This window comes from Cryptomeria japonica, chromosome 6 (genome assembly GCF_030272615.1).
Source record: "Cryptomeria japonica chromosome 6, Sugi_1.0, whole genome shotgun sequence".
In the NCBI taxonomy this organism is placed as follows: Eukaryota; Viridiplantae; Streptophyta; class Pinopsida; order Cupressales; family Cupressaceae; genus Cryptomeria; species Cryptomeria japonica.
In genome coordinates, this window is record NC_081410.1 from 420,783,942 (window position 1) to 420,803,192 (window position 19,251).

General features: G+C 38.1%; 1 protein-coding gene across 2 annotated transcripts in view; it reads right to left on the bottom strand.

Moving 5' to 3' along the window:
* LOC131038883 (T-complex protein 1 subunit alpha) overlaps positions 1-19,251 on the bottom strand; it is a 43,458-nt gene that overhangs the window by 23,920 nt on the left and 287 nt on the right. The window contains exons 2-9 of one of the 2 annotated variants that reach the window (XM_057971445.2): positions 19,122-19,186; positions 9,304-9,393; positions 9,000-9,086; positions 8,768-8,827; positions 8,539-8,589; positions 8,128-8,223; positions 1,357-1,422; positions 192-409 (exon numbers count right to left, since the gene is read on the bottom strand). In XM_057971445.2, the coding sequence (XP_057827428.2) occupies positions 192-409; positions 1,357-1,422; positions 8,128-8,223; positions 8,539-8,589; positions 8,768-8,827; positions 9,000-9,086; positions 9,304-9,393; positions 19,122-19,186 (733 nt within the window). The remainder of the gene's footprint in view (positions 1-191; positions 410-1,356; positions 1,423-8,127; positions 8,224-8,538; positions 8,590-8,767; positions 8,828-8,999; positions 9,087-9,303; positions 9,394-19,121; positions 19,187-19,251) is intronic. The other variant, XM_057971454.2, reaches the window with a different exon arrangement.

The following is a 19,251-nucleotide window of genomic DNA, read 5'->3' on the forward strand; positions in this document are numbered from 1 at the left end:
CACTTATGCACATTATATTTGCCCTGGGCAATGCTTAGCACATCTTTGCAAATAATTTTACAGGAACCTCTGGGTGTTTTGAAAAGGTCATCACAGTGGAAATATAAAAACCAACAAATTGGATATAACTTATCCAAAACTCAACAAACACTCTACATCTTATCAATAAATAAACTGCATAATTTGTCTACCTTTCACGGATCCTATCAAGCTGCCTTGGATCAGTGACAAGAACCTGCACTCCCATCTGCATTTTTGTCTTCTGAAGATTGAAATCCAAACATGCAATTCGTGCTGGTGCCACTCTTGTCGGCATGCCTTGAGCTGCCCGACCAGTATTCAGAGCATAACCATTTAATAGATAACTATCTTTAGACCCTTGTCCATGTGCCTTCAAAATATTGATACCCTAGAGAAAAAAGCAAAGCATGGTCATTCATAAGCAAGCATCCAAAAAATTGATTCAATTATCCTAATCTACAGTCTATGAAGAGAAAATAAATTATCTCCCCATGAGTATTTATACAGCCCACCAGTTCCCAGGGAAATCCAGTCAAATAAGTAATAGCCAAGAGTCATTAAGGAAGCTGAATCATTTCCTTCTCCTGTATAGATAGATAGATACAATTATACTTCTCCTCTATAACACTCAAGGAAAACTGGTTGGCAATTACACAGCACAACTAACACGCCAGGGTATGAGTATACTTCCTTTTATAGACTACAAGGAAGTACAAAGTTGGTCCATTTTTAGGTTTGTTTTATGCTGCTTATAATCTACCTAGCTGTCTAGTCAGGCAAAAGGTTAACTTTAAACAAAATCCTATGTTAAATTAATGATTAACTACAGGAACTTAACAAAAAGGTCATATTAGTCTGTTCTTTGTTTCATTCTCTGATACTCTTCAAATCTACTGTTATTTTGGTGAAGTTAAAAATTGGCAATAAAGAATATTAAAAAGCACAAGGATATTACGATGCCACTTAGAGGTTTCCTCTGTAGATGGCTGATGAATACTTGCACAAGGCTTATCTGAAGCAAGTGCAAAGAAATTTAGCATATTATGAATGGTTGAAATAATAGGGTTTTTTTCCAGAAGGGTTCCCCAAAGGAAAATCTCTAGTTATGCTATGAGTGTGCAATTATTTCTTTTTATTAAGTTTTAAAATTTTATTGGCATTGCTTCTCCTGCATATAGATTTATTGGTATTTTTCTCTTCAACAAGACAATCCATCACAGCCTGAAAATGGGCATAACAAAACAAAGTGCAAGCACAAAATGGCAATGTATAAAACAAAAGCTATAAAACTAGAGATACCACAGGACTACATGCTTTATAGAGACCACCATCTACCTTGATTGGATATTTCATTTCACCCTTGTTGCCAGGAGTTTTTACAGCTTGAACAGCTTCAACAACCTACAAATCAAGACAAAAACAATCAAAGAAATCAGCCATTTTGCCACAAATATAAGAATCCTAGTCAACAGCAAATACCTGTTTATAAACACAATACCAGGAAGCCAATTTTTTATGTTTAGTTTGAAATATAACACAAGGCACGCTCTTGATAAAGATGTATAGTTGCTATTTTGTATCTATCTACCTACCTGCCAACTAAGTTAATGTTACAGATAAGCCAAGAGCCATTAAGGAAGCTGAATCATTTCCATGTGACCCAACATCTCCCAAAGGTTATATTGTGTGAATGGAAAGTGTTGGTCAAAGACTTAGCATAGCACAAGCATCAGAGATGTCACCTAGATTAGCACAATGACTACAACACCTAATGTTTGTAGTGTGATACTTGAAACAACAAGGTTGACCATAAATTAGACTTTGGAGTTTGGCCTAAAGGTGTGTTGGAATTTGTTGAAGATGTGCTAGAAACTCTAGAAAGGTTTGGCAGAAGTGTGGTTAGCACAATGTGCCACTGCTGGAGTGTGTGCAGTGTCAACAAAAGAAGAATGAATCACCCTTGTGTTAACACAAGCATCTGGGAGGTGCTCTGGTGTGCTACGAATCAGATTAGTGTTACCATAGGGTACCACATGGTTTTGATGTCACCGCAGGAACCACTATTGGTAGATCATGTGTTGAGCTTGAATTCGCTTAAAGAATCAGATATCTCTTATTGCTCACTGATACAACTATGCTGCAATAATTTGTGTTGTATATCCACTTGTGACTATGCATATATTGATGTCCAAGGAGTACATTAAAGACTTCCATCGGCATCACATCACAAACTAACACCTTAAAAGGATGAATAACATATGAAAAGTGGCACCAGAGAGTAACATGTATACCTTGGCTGTTGCAAGAATTGAAGCATCCAAATTTGTAAGATTATAAATGAGGCATGGTTAGCGAATCCAAGTGCACAATGGTTGCTGAAAGAATCAGGTTCTTCGTGCTACCACCATCAATCAAGAAATTTAGAGGCTGACCTTGCAACCACATTTGTGAACAAGTTGCTCTACTTCAACTTCTAGCACTATGAGGATTTCCTGTCCAGTGTTGACTAAAACATTGGGATCGATGTCAATGATTACATCTAAGGGCTTTACTCCATAATCCTCTATTTCTTTTCATGTAAGTAAATTATTTTGAGCATGACAGTCTGCATTGGAGTAGCTGCTAGACTTGTTTTTGTCCTACCATGTACATAACTTGGACAATTTGTTCTTGTCCAAAGGAGGTGTTTACCCCAGTGCAGAGGTTGCTTCCTGCTTGCTCTTTTTCTTGATCTCCTCAACAATTGTTGCATAGCAATAAGCTTCTCCTATCATCTTGACTTTAACCAACTCAGTTTGGACTAAATGGGTGGCTGCAGGCAATTGTGGTATTTGAGGACTAAATAGAGAACCGCACCATTTGATGTGGTATAAAGGGAGATAAAATATGGCAAAATGAGGGGAGAACAGATAGAAATATAGTTCTAGTGAGGGCAGACATAAAAAGGCAGATTAATAGCAGATGGGGAGCAGGTTTAGGGCAGAAACATATGTGTCATGTCCCGCCTTAAAAACATCTTTCATGTGGTCATTTGGATGTATTGAGATACATACATCCAGAAAATCGTCTTATCAATATGACTGCACAATTTTATAAGGCTTGAAGGTGGCAGATAAGAACTTGAGCATTCGCAATATTCTTTCCACTGGTCGACAATCTCCAGTCCTAATCAATCAGTAAAAATATTCATTTCTATAGCCGTGATGGTTAGGCACTAATCCAAAATGATTCACGCAGTCTACTCAGAATAAATAGGCAATATGCGGCCTGAATCCTTAGCAAAATGATGCCACTAGGACATAACACCAAGATCCATAAACGTTATGACACAACTGGGCAGAGGTTACACCATCACAGATTAGACGGACACAATTATAATAACCTGAACACATACAGCAAGACAATTACATACCTACATACATACATATGCACAAATAGACAGATAATCAAGTATGTATTTAAAATAGAGGCGTACAGGCATATATATATATATGCAGATATGTGCATATAAATGCATATACATTTACACAGCCACATAAATAAAAATACATTAAGACATTTACAGCATGCATACTCGAGCATGAACAAATTGGGAACAAACACATATACGCATACATAGGATTATAGATATACTTGCCAATACACATAATACACACACACACGTATACATATATATATAGATAGATTGAAGTATGTGGACATATATCTGTGTCTCGATGTAGCATATAAAAATGATGAAAATATCCAAAAGGCATCATAATATACTACTCGAGTGTCAGAGCAATCACACACTAGTAAGGCCAGGCGTAAAATGAACCAATAATCATCAACCCGCAGTCATTTGGGGAAAGGAATATGTCAGATATATCGAAAAGCAATCATACAACAGAGCGAATGATAGAGAAGTTATCTTCATGTGACTCAACTGGGGTCACTAATTGTAGCACCGGCTCCACCGCTTGCCATAACTAGTATATATCCAAATTAGTACTCGACATTAAACTCTGCCAAAAATGGATTCTGGTATTTGTCTCTGCTCTGAGAAAAGGGAAATGTCCTTCAAAGGAGAAATTTCAAATAAGAGATGGTCGGTCATCCTGAAAACGGAGGATGATTTGGTTATACATGCGACCAAGAGGATTCTGGATGACGAGATAATCCTTGCAGAGCATAGACAGAGAGTCAACAGTAGCATCCCAGCAGGGTTTGCAGCGATATTACTTACAATGGGTGAAAGGAAAGCAACAACAGTTACATTATGCAGGTTGATTTTCAAAGAGGAATATTTGGATAAACTGGAATTGGCGATAAAATGCATGGATGAGAATCTACAAACACCATATCCGGAGGATTACTCCAAAGCGGCGGAAGCCATTGATAAGGGGGAGGTGCTCAATGTAGAATTCAAAAGGCCCATCCTCAGTAATAAGGATCAGAGTCTCTGCAACCAAAGACAAACAGAGATTGCCAGAAGCATTGAATTTTTCAAGCAATGGCTGGGAGTGGTCAAAGAACCGAAAGGAGAATGGTGGGTGAGTTACATGGTCGAAGAAGGATGGACACCATTCCAAGCAGAGAATCCCACTGAAGCACAAGCCTCTGGTATGAAAATTTCGGATGACAGGGAAGAGGATTAAGTTTCTGTTACATTATCTTTTTTTTTATATTATTATTATAATGAATCTTCAGCATAGACCGATAGAAGCGATAGTTATATCAAAAGTTCAAAACACATAGTGCACTGTTTATTCCGGTATAAGCATAGCGAAGGGTAAGGTATTTACTGTATGACAATATCAAATGTTATTTTATCTATACTTACACAGACGAATATTGTGATTACTATGATAAGTTACTAAAGTTCAGACTAGAAAGGTTGCGGTAGCATCAATCCTTTGTTGTCCAGTGTTTTCATTTCTGAGAAGTATTGTAGACTAGGTAATCTTTCAAAGTAGGAACAACAAGCTCTGATGTTGACCTAGTTCGAAAGAAACCTAGTCTAGAATATTAGCAGGGAAGAGGGTACTAAAATAATATTGGCTTTATTCATCTTTTGAATCTAACAGTTAATATAGTGGATATGCAGAGGAAAGTATTGAAATCTGTTTTGCAAGAGCAGGTTTCTTTTGTTTTGCAGGATAAGCAAAGGGGACTAGGATGATAAAAGGGAACTGAGAGAAGTGGACAGAAAGACAACATTCCATACCAAGCACAGTTTCTACATGTGAAGAGCTTTTTTGTACAAGCCTGATTGTAAAACTTATAAAAGTTCATTTGTAATCTATAGGTTATTAGTTTAACTGGACCAATGGTCCCAGGCAAGGCCGGAGGTTTTCTCCTCTCCGCTCTTTCCTACCGGCGCCCGCATTGAGCGAAGATTGTAACATTTTCTATCAATAAAATACGGCTAAGGCCTTTTTACCGAAAAAAAAGAAAAAAAGAATATCACTGATTATTGCAAACGAACCAAGTAAATGGCAAGTCAAAAGGTATCAGTTGTTATCTTAAACACATAAACAAAAAGCGATTTATTAACGAAAAGGCAAAGGGTGGTTTACAAGAGATGCCTCCTTTGAGGAAGAAGTAGACTTGGCAAGGTCATGACTATTTGTCCTTTCTTGAGGATATATATATAAGACAAGAGGGGAGAAATAGACAGCAAGTCAATGGATCTTAACTGACTATCTGATCTGAGTGTCTTAACTGACAAATTGATTTCAGAATTACTAAGTGAAAGCCAGCAGACTAAGAAAGGTGCTTGATAAGATGCATAATGCAAGAAATTCTGTTCTCGCTGATTTGTTATCTTGTCTTCCACTTGATAAGTGGTAGGAATGATAAAAAGGTAACATACTGTTTGCTAATGCATAATAGATATCAAAGACTCTTAAACACTTTAACCAACGAACCATCCCATTATGGAGGGGAGAATGTACATATGAGGGATGCTAGTAGCTAGGGATCCATTCACGTAGAGACACCCCAAGTGGGGCTGGAAGGCCAAATGGCAGGTGTCATCTGTGCTCCTGGGCTTGATGGAATGGCTTGAGGCACCTTGTAATATTGTATGATCTCCCAAGGGACTCCATAATGAGGATAGGTTGTTAGGTAAACGTATTGTTGGAATACATAATATGGGATGAAAGTAGCACCTAAGGACTCCATAATGAGGATAGGTTGTACGACCTCCCAAGGGACACCCCAAGTGGGGCTGGAAGTCCAAATGGCAGGTGTCATCCGTGCTCCTGGGCTTGATGGAATGGCTCGAGGTGCTTTGTTTGATCTCCCAAGGAACTCCATAATGAGGATAGGTTGCTAGGTAAACGTATTGTTGGAATACATAATATGGGATGCAAGTAGCACCTGAGTTCTATTCAAGTAGAGCCACCTTGAGTGTGGCCTGGAGGTTGAATGGTGGATGTCATTGTGTGCTCTTAGGCTTGATGGAAAGGAATAAGCTCAAGGCGCCTTACATGATTTTCAAAAGGAACTCCCTTGGTGAAATTAGTTATATCATATGATTGAGTTAATGATCCTAACCCTAGTAGGAAAGACCTACGCTTTTTGAGATAATGTTTCTACTGGTAAAGATGTATTTTATGGATTATGCTTCAATGATTACCTAACATAATTGCAGGGTCTCAACCAGGATCTATCTTGTTCCACAATTGGTAAATGATATTGCTAACTCTATTCCATCACTTGTTTTGGAATTGTAAATTTAGGGCAAAAACTAGAGCATAGGAAAAGGGGACATTACGGAGTTGGCTGCAATGCTTCCACTCCTCTCCAATAAATCTCTTTCTGCGTTTACAACTAAATATGTATTCCTCTTCAACAAGTGCTACCTTGCAGAAGTTAGCTTCTAAGAGTGGCCTTTCAGTAATGAACAATGAAGTGCTGGCAGGTTAACAGTAGCTCACGGATTGCAGTCTTATTTAGATTTTGTTTCAATTCTGCAAAATCTCTCGTAACCTACTCCTAGGGCCCCTTCAGGTTACCAACACTTACAGTATCCCATAGTTGGTAGATGAAGCCCTCATTGATTCTGTATAGTGCAAGGAGGTTACTCATGGTATCAATTCTCCTTAGTTGGCAGATTCATTTTCTGAATGCAGTGGTGGTGTCGATGGTTGGGAAGTTTATTCCTTGTCATAATACTCTTTTTCTTTTGGCTGGTCCCATATCCATATTGTCCATTTTATGGCATTATTGGTTTTTGTTGGACTTAGGTCCCTATTTCGGCAATTTTTTGGTTGATGTCCTAAGCCCCCTTGATTGATAGTCTATGGCGTATTTCGTTTGCTTTGTCTATAAGTGAGGGCTCCAATAGAATCCCTCCATAAATTATGAAAGAAAAGAAACATATTTCCTAAGTCTACATTTGGCTTTACTCTTTAGAAGATGGTTTGATTCATAATAGGTCCCGATATTAGCTTTAAGCTTTTCTTTGCAGGATTCTAAATATCTGAGGTTCATAGACTCTAAATGGGAGGAATTCAATAATGATGTATAAAGACAGTTTTTATGACATACCAACACTGCAAACTGAATTGGATTATGGAAGTCCAATCCACTCAAACATTGTCTTCGAGCTTGATCTTCACATAAACATTTATATGCTTATGTGACTGATTGATCAGCCTCATCTTATGTTAATTAAATTCAATATAGTGCTTGCAGGGCTTCACCACTCATCTTTTGTTTTTCACTTCTATGTAATCTGTCTACACTGGTTTAGGAGAACCTAAAATGTAAAAAATTTGCTTCTTAACAATGTTAACCAGGCAACACAATGCAATACCATGTATCTGAAGCTCTTCCCATATTTGTAATTTTTAAGGCCCAAGAAAAGTGTTTATTTGTGAAAGGCTGAAAGCACAGAGTTAATATACATGTTCACATTGTTCAGCCATCATCAAATAGTATTTATGGACAATTCATGAATAAAATCACATTTTAATGGCAAGAACATATACAAAGCTGAAAATAACACCATATTTCTGCTTGCATCCACAGTTTCATCATTTATAGCACAATGATGATTTAAAGTGACTAAACTCACACCATTTAATTTATAAGCTGGATTGATGTAGTAAGACATACCATTTTTGAAAACAGGTCATTGTCAGTAGCTACAATTTTTGAGGACATGCTAGTCTTTGCACAGTTGATAAGAGAATCCTTGCCAAGCTTCTCAACCTGTTATGAGACATTCAATTCCTCAAAAGTTGGCTTCATTGTCATGCTAAGCATTAAACATCAAGGCAAAAGGAATCCCATCAAAATATTCTAGATGATAGATCAAATTTCAAAATCTTTAACATTTATTCCTTCACAAAAAAGGTCACCTCCAATAATCAAGTTAATACAAATATAAGAAGCTGAAAATGTGACTCCCCCCAAAAAGCTGAATATGGTGTTAACAATTAAACCTCAACACACAACATATGAGAATGTACATCAAGCAAGAATTACTTTTAGAAGCATCCTTAACACTATCGATGCATAACTCACCTTGACAGCCAATTTGTCATTAATGTATTTGCAGGCTTCCCTCATTGCGAGCTGTTCAAAATAAAAATCACAATATGATTTGCAACTGAAAACACTCAAATTATAAAACAATCATCTAAATTACAGCAAAACAGCTGATTCTCATTCTCACAAACTATGCTTATTTAATCCATAAATACAATTCTGTATGTATGCATTTCTTATTATTAAGGTAAATAGCTAAAATTACCCTATATCCACTGATGATAGAAGTTGGATGGATTTTATTCCGAACCAGGTCATTTGCCCGCTGTAAGTACAAAAATCAAATGGCACATGCAGCAGACTGTAAGAAAGATTCCTTAAAAAAATTTGAAATAAGAACCTAAAAAGAATGGTTAAGATCTGAAGTTCTTAGAAAAGCATATAAGGTCAAACAAAAGACAATCTCCCTAAAAGGAGATATAATCTGTACAACATACCTTCAGCAACTCTGCAGCAATAATAACAACAGATGTTGTGCCATCCCCAACTTCTCGATCCTGCAATTCTGCAAGTTCCACCAAAACCTATAGATAGATGGACAACACACCAACCTTGTCAAGAATACATTTTGAGTGCACTGAAAATTTTTCTAGAATGAAATTGATAAACATGGTGGAATTTTGAAGAACTAGACAAAATAATGTAATTTTTTTCATCCAATACCACTGACACTGCGTAGCATATAGATGATAAGAACAACAAAGTGATGATAAGAAAAAACAAGAGAACAAATAACCCAACCTTTGCAGCTGGATGCTCCACCTCCAGCATCTTCAAAATGGTTGCTCCATCATTGGTGATTGTAACATCTCCAATATCATCAACCAACATCTGTCATATGTCAGCCGTGTTGAAGCATAACACCAACATTATTGTCAGAGATGTCTCTTATCATCTTGCAGAAATCAAATTTAAATAATACTGTCCGGCTAATGGCCTACTTATGCTTAAAACAATTGTATTATTGTAAAATCTACACAAATTCATTCCTTAATTCGTTAAGTGTTTTATACACCTTTCAGATACACCATATAAATGACTACCTTGGTAAGATGGGAGTCTGCATCCAATATTCACAGGAGGAATCTTACATCTTTCTCTTGAGAAATAAAGCTTTCCAGCCTTATTGTAAGGTTAGTAATATGCTCCCGGGCATTGCATAAACCAAATTCAGTACATAAACAGTTCAAGGTCCAGTGCATTGGGGGATTTGGCCAGGATACAGCCAGATGCCTGTGAGTGTGTCCAGGACAAACCCGCAACAAATCCAGCATAACCCAGCCCAGAAAAAACTTCTATTTCTTTTTTTCTTACATTTTTTATTTTTAGTTCTTTCTGTTTTATTCTTTTTCTGTCCAAAGTGATGATCCATTCTGCAACCATAACTGTCCTTTGATGCAACACTAACAGATGTTACCTAACTCATACTTTCTTTTCTTTCATCATGAACACCAGATATGATTTTGGCATTGTGTGGTTGCAACTGTCCTTGTAAACCCTTAGTCAGAGCAAGTGGGTTGCCGATTTTTTTTTAAGGTGGGGGGGGGTAGGGTGGTGGGTTGATCTCTTACTAGAAAGTACAAACAGAGCAAAATAAATAAAAAGAAAGTTTGGTAATAATTCTAATGCAGTGTTCCCTGAAGTGCAGATTCATTCCAGACAGCTCGGGGTGAATGTGTACTGCACCATTATATATGTGTTGTGACCATTTCACACATCGCCCCATTAAAATGGGGACCCCCTCTTTTTGCTTTTGTTTTGCCTGTTCTTCTCTCTGCTTTTAGGATTTTGAGTAAGTGAGTGAGTCGTCTGGACTAGGGTTAAGCCTTAGGAGTTGCCTTTTGATATTTTCAAGCCGAGTCCAGTCTAATTTTGAAAGATTATTAAGCATCCTCACGGAGATTGCAATTTTGAAATAGGATGAGCCTGCCAGGAAGTCAAGTATGTCTCAGGATGGGTCCAGTTAAGATTTTGAGGGTAAATTCAAGTTAGGTCTAAGGGTTAGCATTTTAATGATGGAATTATACATTTTGTCTGGGCAAACTCTAACCAAATTTTGGAAGCAAGGTAACCGATTCCTGGACTTGAAGATGACTTAGCCCTGCATGATGAAGTGATTTGAAGACCTAATTTTTTGATATTTTGGCTTATAAGGGCAAAATCGCTCCTGTCCCTCTCTCAGCAACTAGGGCAAAAGTGATATTTGGTGCATCTTGGTTATTGACTTGTTTTAATTGTTTTATGCAGGGTCGCCAGGGGATACAATTGGACGTAAATTGAAGATTTTGAAGATTTTGAAGACTCAAAAATGACAAGTTTTTAAAGTTTAAGACCAAATCGCTCCTGTCCTTCACTGAAGGACCAGGGCGAAATGGCTTACTTAGCTCGTTTTGGGCCTCATTTGATCAAACTGAAGCATCAAGGATGCAAGGAAAGATGAAGTGAACGTAATTGAATATCCAGACTTAGTCAAAAAGTAGTGAAAGGTTGAAATCGTTGTCTAAAGGACAAATTGCTCCTGTCCCCCACCCAGGGACCAGAGCAATTTTCTTCAAAGCACACCTTCTTGGACATTTTTGGATTTGGACTTTTGTTCATAGCTTGCAAAATGATGGTATTTTCCCCAGCAAAGGAAATTTGAGATGAAAATTATAAAGATTTGACCTTGAGGACCAAAGTCGCTCCTGTCCCTCACTGAAGGACCGGAGCTTGTTTTTCAAAGTTGCACTGTTCTTGCAGGATCAAGACAATTTTATGATTGGAAGAGATCAAGGAGGGCATGTCTTGTCCATTGAATATAATTTGAGTAATCGAAAAGCAAGGAAATATGCTAAGATGACAAAATCGCTCCTGTCCCTCACTGAAGGACCGGAGCTTGAATTCCAAGTTTGCCTCATCCTTGCAAGATTTAAATGATTTCGCGATTTGAGAAGGACAAGGAAAGTATGTTTTGCTCATTGAATATAACTTGAATGGACCACAATGGAGAAAATCGATCCAAATTGGCTAAGGCGCTCCTGTCCCTCTCTCAGGGACCAAGGCGATTTTTAAAGGAAGCTCCTGTCCCTCTCCAAGGGACCAGAGCGATTTTCCCTCAAGACAAGTTTTTGGCAAAGGAAAAGCAAGTTTTTCGTTTGAGAGGAGTAAAGGAAGGCATAATCGATCCATTGAAGATAATTTTGAAAGTTTGCAAAACACAAGTGGAGCCTATAATGGCCAAGGCGCTCCTGTCCCTCACCCAGGGACCAGGGCGAAAAATAAATTATCAAGTCTTCCCTTCCAAATTTGGTCGAATCCAGGCCAAGGCACATGATGGCGATGATATTTGGAATGCTTCAAAGAAGAACGAAGTTGCAAAAAACCACAAAACTTGATGAAATTGGCTAAGGCGCTCCTGTCCCTCACCAAGGGACCAGAGCGAAATCTTCAAATTTGCCTGATTGCCTAACATTTTGGAGTGCTACTTTCGTTTGCAAGACTCAAGATGGATTAAGGAACAATGTTTTACGCCTTGAAGATAATTAGATATTGATATGATTAAGGATTTGTGCCATGGACTAAAGATCGCTCCTGTCCTTCACTGGAGGACCAGGGCGATTTCTATAGAATCAATCATTCCTTTCCAAAACCACGTCAAGGCAAGATTATGCAAAGTGAGAAATGTCTTTAGGAAGATAATGAACAAGGAATTAACCTCAAAATCAACAATTTTAAGCTCAAACGCAAAAAATTGCTCCTATCCTTCACCTAAGGACCAGGGCGAATATCCTTGGAAGAGCTCATTTTGTCTTGGAGAAGCGAGTTAGGCATGCATAGAACAAACAAGGAAGATCATTGATTGCCCTGCAACATGAATTGGAGATTGGAAAAGACAAGGACAAAGGGCAAAAGGTGGGATCGCTCCTGTCCCTCACCAAGGGACTAGGGCGAAAATGTTTTAAGATACACTCCTTCCAAAGATGGAGTAAATCAAACTCAAGATTCCAAGCGAAAAGGCCATTTTGGACGTCCAAGATAAGACTTTGAATGTGAAAAGCGAGAAATACAAGGCCAAAATGCATGGGCGCTCCTGTCCCTCTCCCAGAGACCAGAGCGATGTTGATAGATGTCCCTTATTCTTCCCATGCTTAGGCGCCAATATTTTCCAAATTACATTAAAATGCCAAATTCGCTAAAAACGTGAAATATTTAATTAAGTTGGCATTTAATAAGTTCGCATGGGCATTTAATAATTAATTTAGGCCTTTTAAAAAAATTGAAATTTTAATTGCAAAGGCATTTAAATTAATTATTATTAAATTAAATAAAAAGAGAGTGCTTGGGATATTATTTTAATATTTTTATAAAGGTCGGCCTCCTCTTTTATTTAATTTTTATTTATTTTTTTGCCTATTTTCCAAGTCGGCCTATGGGCAATTGCAATAGTAAGCGCTTATATAAGGGAGGTATTTTGATGCATTTTAATCCATCATTCAATCATTTATTTAAATGCGATTTGGAGAAGCAATAGAGGTGCGAATTTTGATCCAAGAAGAAGTGCGAATTTCAATCCAAGAAGGAGTGCGAACTTTGTTGGAGGTTAGAGGTGGAGCGAGTTTTCCTCAAGGCGTTGAAGACCCAAAGGGTGGTGAAGTTGATGAAGGAGGCGCATTTGCTAGAAGACTTCGATCTTCATTTTGCCTAGCGAATTTCTTAATTTTTGCATCATTTTTTAGAGCTAGTTCTCAAAGAGAGGTATGGCAAGATCTTCCTTGTTCAAATTTTGAAATTTTGAATTTCCAATTGCATAGTCATATTTAGGAAATGATAATTCAAAGACTTATCATGAAGTTTCCTAAATTTAAAACTTAAATCCAGTCTATATTTCTACGTTCCAAGGTATATTGCTCATTATGAAATGTTGTGTAGGTGTCAAGATGGCGACCCCAAAGGCAGGAGCATCCACCAGTCGTCCAGCCCTCATGAAGGAAGATCAAAGGAATGAAGAAATGGAGACCAAGATCGTGTCAAAATGGAGCAACATTGGAGATACCAACTTGGGAAACTTCAGTGTGAAGAAGTTTCAAGAGGTCCCTTATATTGGAAAGCCATCACCTATCGCAAGGAGAATAATTGAAAGTGGCATTATCAAGGCGGCCAGCTTCCCTCCAGCAATCCAGTGCCATGAGCTGATGATCGAGTGTGCCCGCCATTATGACCCACAGTCAAGATCGATCGTGTCCAAGGAAGGAAACACTTTGGCTTATCTTTCAGAGGAGGCTATCAGTGAAGCTCTCCATCTACCAGAACATAAAGATATGATTTACAAAAGCTTGGAAGGAGCTAGATCCATGTATGAAGATGATCCAGACACTTGCTTGAGCATCATCAAAAAGAATTGGTTACTCAAAAGTCGTCCTCGCCTGAGCAAGATTCCCAACACACCACATAGGATCGACTTCCAGGAGGAGTACAGAGATTTGATAACCTTACTCAATCGAGTTACAGGGGCTCCTCAAGCCTTCTATTTTGAGAAGTGGATGTTCTTCTTCATCCAAGTGATAGTTCAAGGAAAAGGAACAATTCATTGGGCTAGAATCATTAGCCATTGCTTGGACGTGCAGTTGAGAAGACTAAAGGCTACCAAGTCATTCCACATGAGCTCATACATCATATATGCCTTGATCAGGAGTTTTGAATATGCAGGACTACCTCACAAAGGAGCGATTGGAAGAGGACCTGGAGAAGTCAGAGTTTGTGACTCTTATGTTCATTTGCATCATCCACCAGGAAGTAACTACAAGTTAGTCAATGATACCTACACAATGAACATCACCAGGACACTGCAAGGCGGGATTCACAATCGGCTATCTCAAGAGGCACAGGAACTTGTAAAGAGGTATGGTGCCTGGTTTATCCAATTTCAGAAGTTTACATTTATTAGAGTTCATGGGTGTCCTTCACCTCCATATATGTTGCCAAGATATCCGACAGACCGGATAGTACTACTTGAGGTGACTAGGCAGTTGGCAGCTTATGCAAAGGCATTCAGACATAGGCATGGAAATGGAATTCCTGTACCTATCATACTAGGAAATTCAGTAGAGGTATGTCCTAATGCTCCAGCTTTAGATGATGCAGAAAGAGAGTTGGCCTTATATTCATTTTCATTCTTTTCATTGAGGGAGAATTTTGATCCTTATGGGTATATAGAAGAGACAGTTGGTAGAAAATACAAGCATGAATGTCAGGTAGAGGACTTTTGGATGAATCTCTCAGATGATTTAGAAGTAAAAAGAAAGATGCATTCCAGATTGCCTTTGGATTTCATCAGGAAATGCAAAGTTTACAGAGTGGTCGATCAAGCTCAGGACAGTGGCAGGCACCTCCAGTCATCCTATGATAGAGAGGACAAGGCAGTAAAGATAGATTGGAATGAACCTGAGGTTGTGGACTTAAAAGCTTTGATGGCCCCAGTTTTGTCCTGTACTCGCAGATGGGTTGATGTGCAACATCAAAAGTTGAGAGAGCAGAACATATCTATGACTTTTACTTTGGAGGAAAGATCGGCAGAAGGAGGAGCAAGCGCAAGTGAAGGCCATCCTCATCCTAGAAGCACAAGCGAAGGCAATCCTCACCCCAAAAGCGTAAGTGAAGGCAATCCTCATCCTAGAGGTGCGAAGAGGAAGGAAAGACCTGAGAAAAGAGAATCTTCCAAGAAGAAGCAAGAAGCCAATCGAGATCGCTCATCCGGCACATCTTCTCGACAAGAGAAGAGGACACTTGAAGTGGACGAATATATGGAATCAATGGTTCAGAATGATAAACATGAAGAAGGACAGGCATCTCAACGTTCATCAAGTCAATCTCCCCAGGTCAATGAGCTACATGAAGACAAGAATGATGATGAAGCGACATCTCCTCTCCGGAAAGAAGAGCCACTACCTAACGAAATACAAGTTAGAGAGACAAGGTCCGCCATTCCAGATTGGTTGAAGGAGAGACTAACAAGGGTGATTGTGATCGAAGACGAAGATAATGTGATTGATTTAGATAGCCTTGTTGGAAATTCTCAGGGAATAACAGAAAAGAAGAAGGCCACCAAAATGTCCAAGATGATCAGAGATGAGACAGGGTCCAGGAAGTTGCAGATAGCTACACCGGCAGTGGACAAGTACGAGGGTGAAATCCTTGCAGAAGAATATGATGTAGAAACCGTTGAGCTTGGTCCACTCACCACCGAGCAGGCAATGGATGAGGCAACTGATTCATTTGAGGCGCTTAAAGATAAACTTAAGGAAGAAATGGAAAAGAATAGAAAACTTGAGAGAGAGAGAGGTGCTTGGAGAGACTACTTTAGCCACCTCAGTCAGCCTTTGGGACGTCAGGATCCAGCAGTATCTCCTATGCAAGCACTTCCCCTTGAATCAGTTGGTGAGGCAGAGAGAGTTAAGAGCTTGGTCCAGCTTATGAGCTCTTGGATTGACAAATCCCATACAGTTGCCGTTGAGTTTGCAATAAGAATGATGTCGACCATTCATCGGGCTATCCAGGTCCTTGAGATCATCCACAACCTACTGATTACAGTAGCCGCCTTTGCTCATACTAAAGATGTTATCATTCCTGTTCTTCAAGTAATTAGGCAAACACCAAGGAAGACCTTAGCACAAGAAAAGATAATGGATGGAGGAGCTCATAATTTACTCCAGTGGTCTACTTTACTCCAGATGAAGGAAGTTCTTTTCGAGGACACCAGCGCCAAATGCAATCAAGTGGAGGAGGTCATCCATCCAATCCAGGACAAGGTGTTTGGGGTTTTATGTACTATTCTTGGCAGAAGGATCGAAGTTGAGACAGATGTGGATCTTCAAGAGTTGGAAGAAAGGGTCAAGGTCATCTTTTGCAAAGATGAGAATGTTATTACAGATGAACAAAGAGATCAAATGTTTGCTACTATGCTCCTGATTGAGAAAATCAAGGAACTCGAACCTGAATGGGACGCAGCTCTTCTCAAGGCCTTTGATCAGATTATTCACTTGGAGGAACGAATGAGGAATCTTCCCGAGATTCCTATTGCTGAGATTGAGGGAATCGTGTCCAGATTCATTGCATATGCTAAAAAGGAGCATTGAAAAGGGAATAAGGTTCTAGAAGAGAGGTTGTTATAGATGACATGGCACCTTAATTATCATTGGTCTATGTTTCCTAGATTTTTGTGCCAAATTAAATATTTGGCTATGCATTTAATATTGTTCAATAAAAAGGGAACTTTTGTAATAAAACCCTAATTAGGGTTTAGGTGTCAGAATCTCAGCGGTTGATCTTCTTTTGATTTGGGTCGTTCATTGTAATTGAGGATGCTATATATACCCTCATTCATTTTTATTTTGTAATTAGAATAGGAGCAATAAGAAATAGTTAGAAGTTTAGAGCTTTTGGAGAGAAGAAAGTTATTTTGTAGCAAGATTGAGTTTTGAAGAAAGAATTTCAAGCAATTGTTGTCTATTTTGGCTTTGAGATCAATAAAATATTGAAGTCGTGGTGTTTTATTGCAATTCTCGTGGCTATCTTCATGGTTGTTTACTTTCTTGAATCATTCTCAATCAAAGTAGTATTTAAGTTTGAAGGACTTAGTGTTGGGCTTGATCTTTGGTGAGATTCACGTTCCAAACCACTAGCTTCTTACTGATTGTAGGAACGCCTTGTGTGGTCAACTGGAGAGACTTGAATTGCTTAAACCTTCAATCGTCATTGAGCATTGGATATGTGCCTTTGTGGTAGTGTCTATGATCCTTGATGAATTGAAAATCATTTGTTACCTTAGAAGATCGCATCAATTTTAGTTAGGCTGTTAGTTTATGGCAATATTGAAATTGGTAGAATCTTGCCAAGTCTAGCCTACATTAGGTCATTCTTAGGATTAGATTAGAATTTATCCCTTGCAAACCCTACCTTTTGATCTTTTTGAGGACTTGTTAGTTTAGAGAAATCTTGTTCCTAAAGCTCGGAGGACGTAAGGCCCCTTGATGAAACAGCATTCACAACGACCACTGGTGCTTATCCACACGTAGAGACCCTACATAAAAGAACATTGGAGTCACCCTGATTGATCCTTTTTGCGACATCTTCAGCAATCAGAGGCTTTATTCAAGAGAGGATAAGGTACCCTTGGGTATTTTATTCTGTGTATGATTGTGTACAAAATACACGTCAACAATATGTTTGACAGGTAATTTGTGCCACTTAAGGCAATTCAATTAATTTATTTAGTTGAATATTTTAAATTTAATAAATTATATTAAATTTTAATATTATTTAAACATTTTAATATATTTTGGATTCAATGTAACATAAAACATTTTTTATTTTATCTAATATGTTCTATATTATAAAAAAAATGGGAATACAATTATATTTGAAGTTTAATCTTTTAATTTAATAAAATATTTTTAAATTTTTTAGAAATTCTGGACTTAACTGTTACTTTTAGGCTACAAACATGTATATATTTGTTATTTGTTATTTTTATATGTTTTTGTATGGAACATTAAGAACATAAATATACTCGGGGGTTGAGAGGGTGAGTGAATCAATATATGCCAAATTTAACTTCAAAAACAATGCAACATTAAAACGATTACCGCATCTCACATTATCATTAAAGCAACTATGCAAGTAATAAGCACAATCACACATCAACGCAAGAGAGCACCAGATTATGTGGAAACCCAAAAGGGAGAAAACATAGTGAAAAAGGCTGCTTGGATCTACAGCCCAAATCCAGCCTCACAGAAATATAAAGAACTTAAAATAATTTTGCAGAAATATAAAGACTAAGTTCCACATGGACAACTGATGAATGACTTGGTGTTTTTTCACCACAACCTCTGCTTTAAGCTAAAGAAAAATCGAAGTTAGTCTTTTAATATACCTGCAGTCAGTTGAAATTATATTCATAATGTTTTTCAATTGTAGGCAAAGACTAATTTCTACATGGACAAAAATAGGATCTATTGAGAATGACAAGCCAATTGACCTTGACGAGATTGATCCAGAGCCTAAGTGGATTGTTGGTGATGATGCTTTTCTTGAGCTTGAGGATTTTAAGATCCTAACGAAGGCCAACTTGGATCCTTATGTTATTGAACAAGCTAGGACAAGCTCTTACCCAAAAAAGTCATCATCAAGACCTAGCTGCTATGGCTTAAGTTTTAAAACTATTTCATGATATTGATTATTTAATCATTCTTCTTTTGGCATCACTGTTTCTTGTCCAGCTAGGGGTCGCCAAAGAAAGCCAAAATATGAAAACTAGCGGCGACAACAACAAGCGAGCATCGGGTGAGTGAATGCAGCAAGAGATATTTTGAGTGAGGTTTAACATTGAAGACCGCTGAACTCATATATATGATCAAAATCTACCAAATCTTTTCAAACACTCAAGCAAAAGCGCAGCTTTGTCAAAAGCTTGGCTCAAAATGCATTTATCCATGATCACAACATTTTTCGGGGTTTTAAAAGATAAAACCTTATTTTACTGATGGTTTAGGGTTTTAGGAGACAAAACCTAATCTACTCACCTTGTCCAAACCAACTGGCCCCAGAGACGTCTTGACAATGTTTGCAACCGCCTGGCATGCCATTACTGTGATACACCTACCACTGTTAGATTTCCATCCAAAAGCAATTTATTGAAGATTTAAGTGCGTA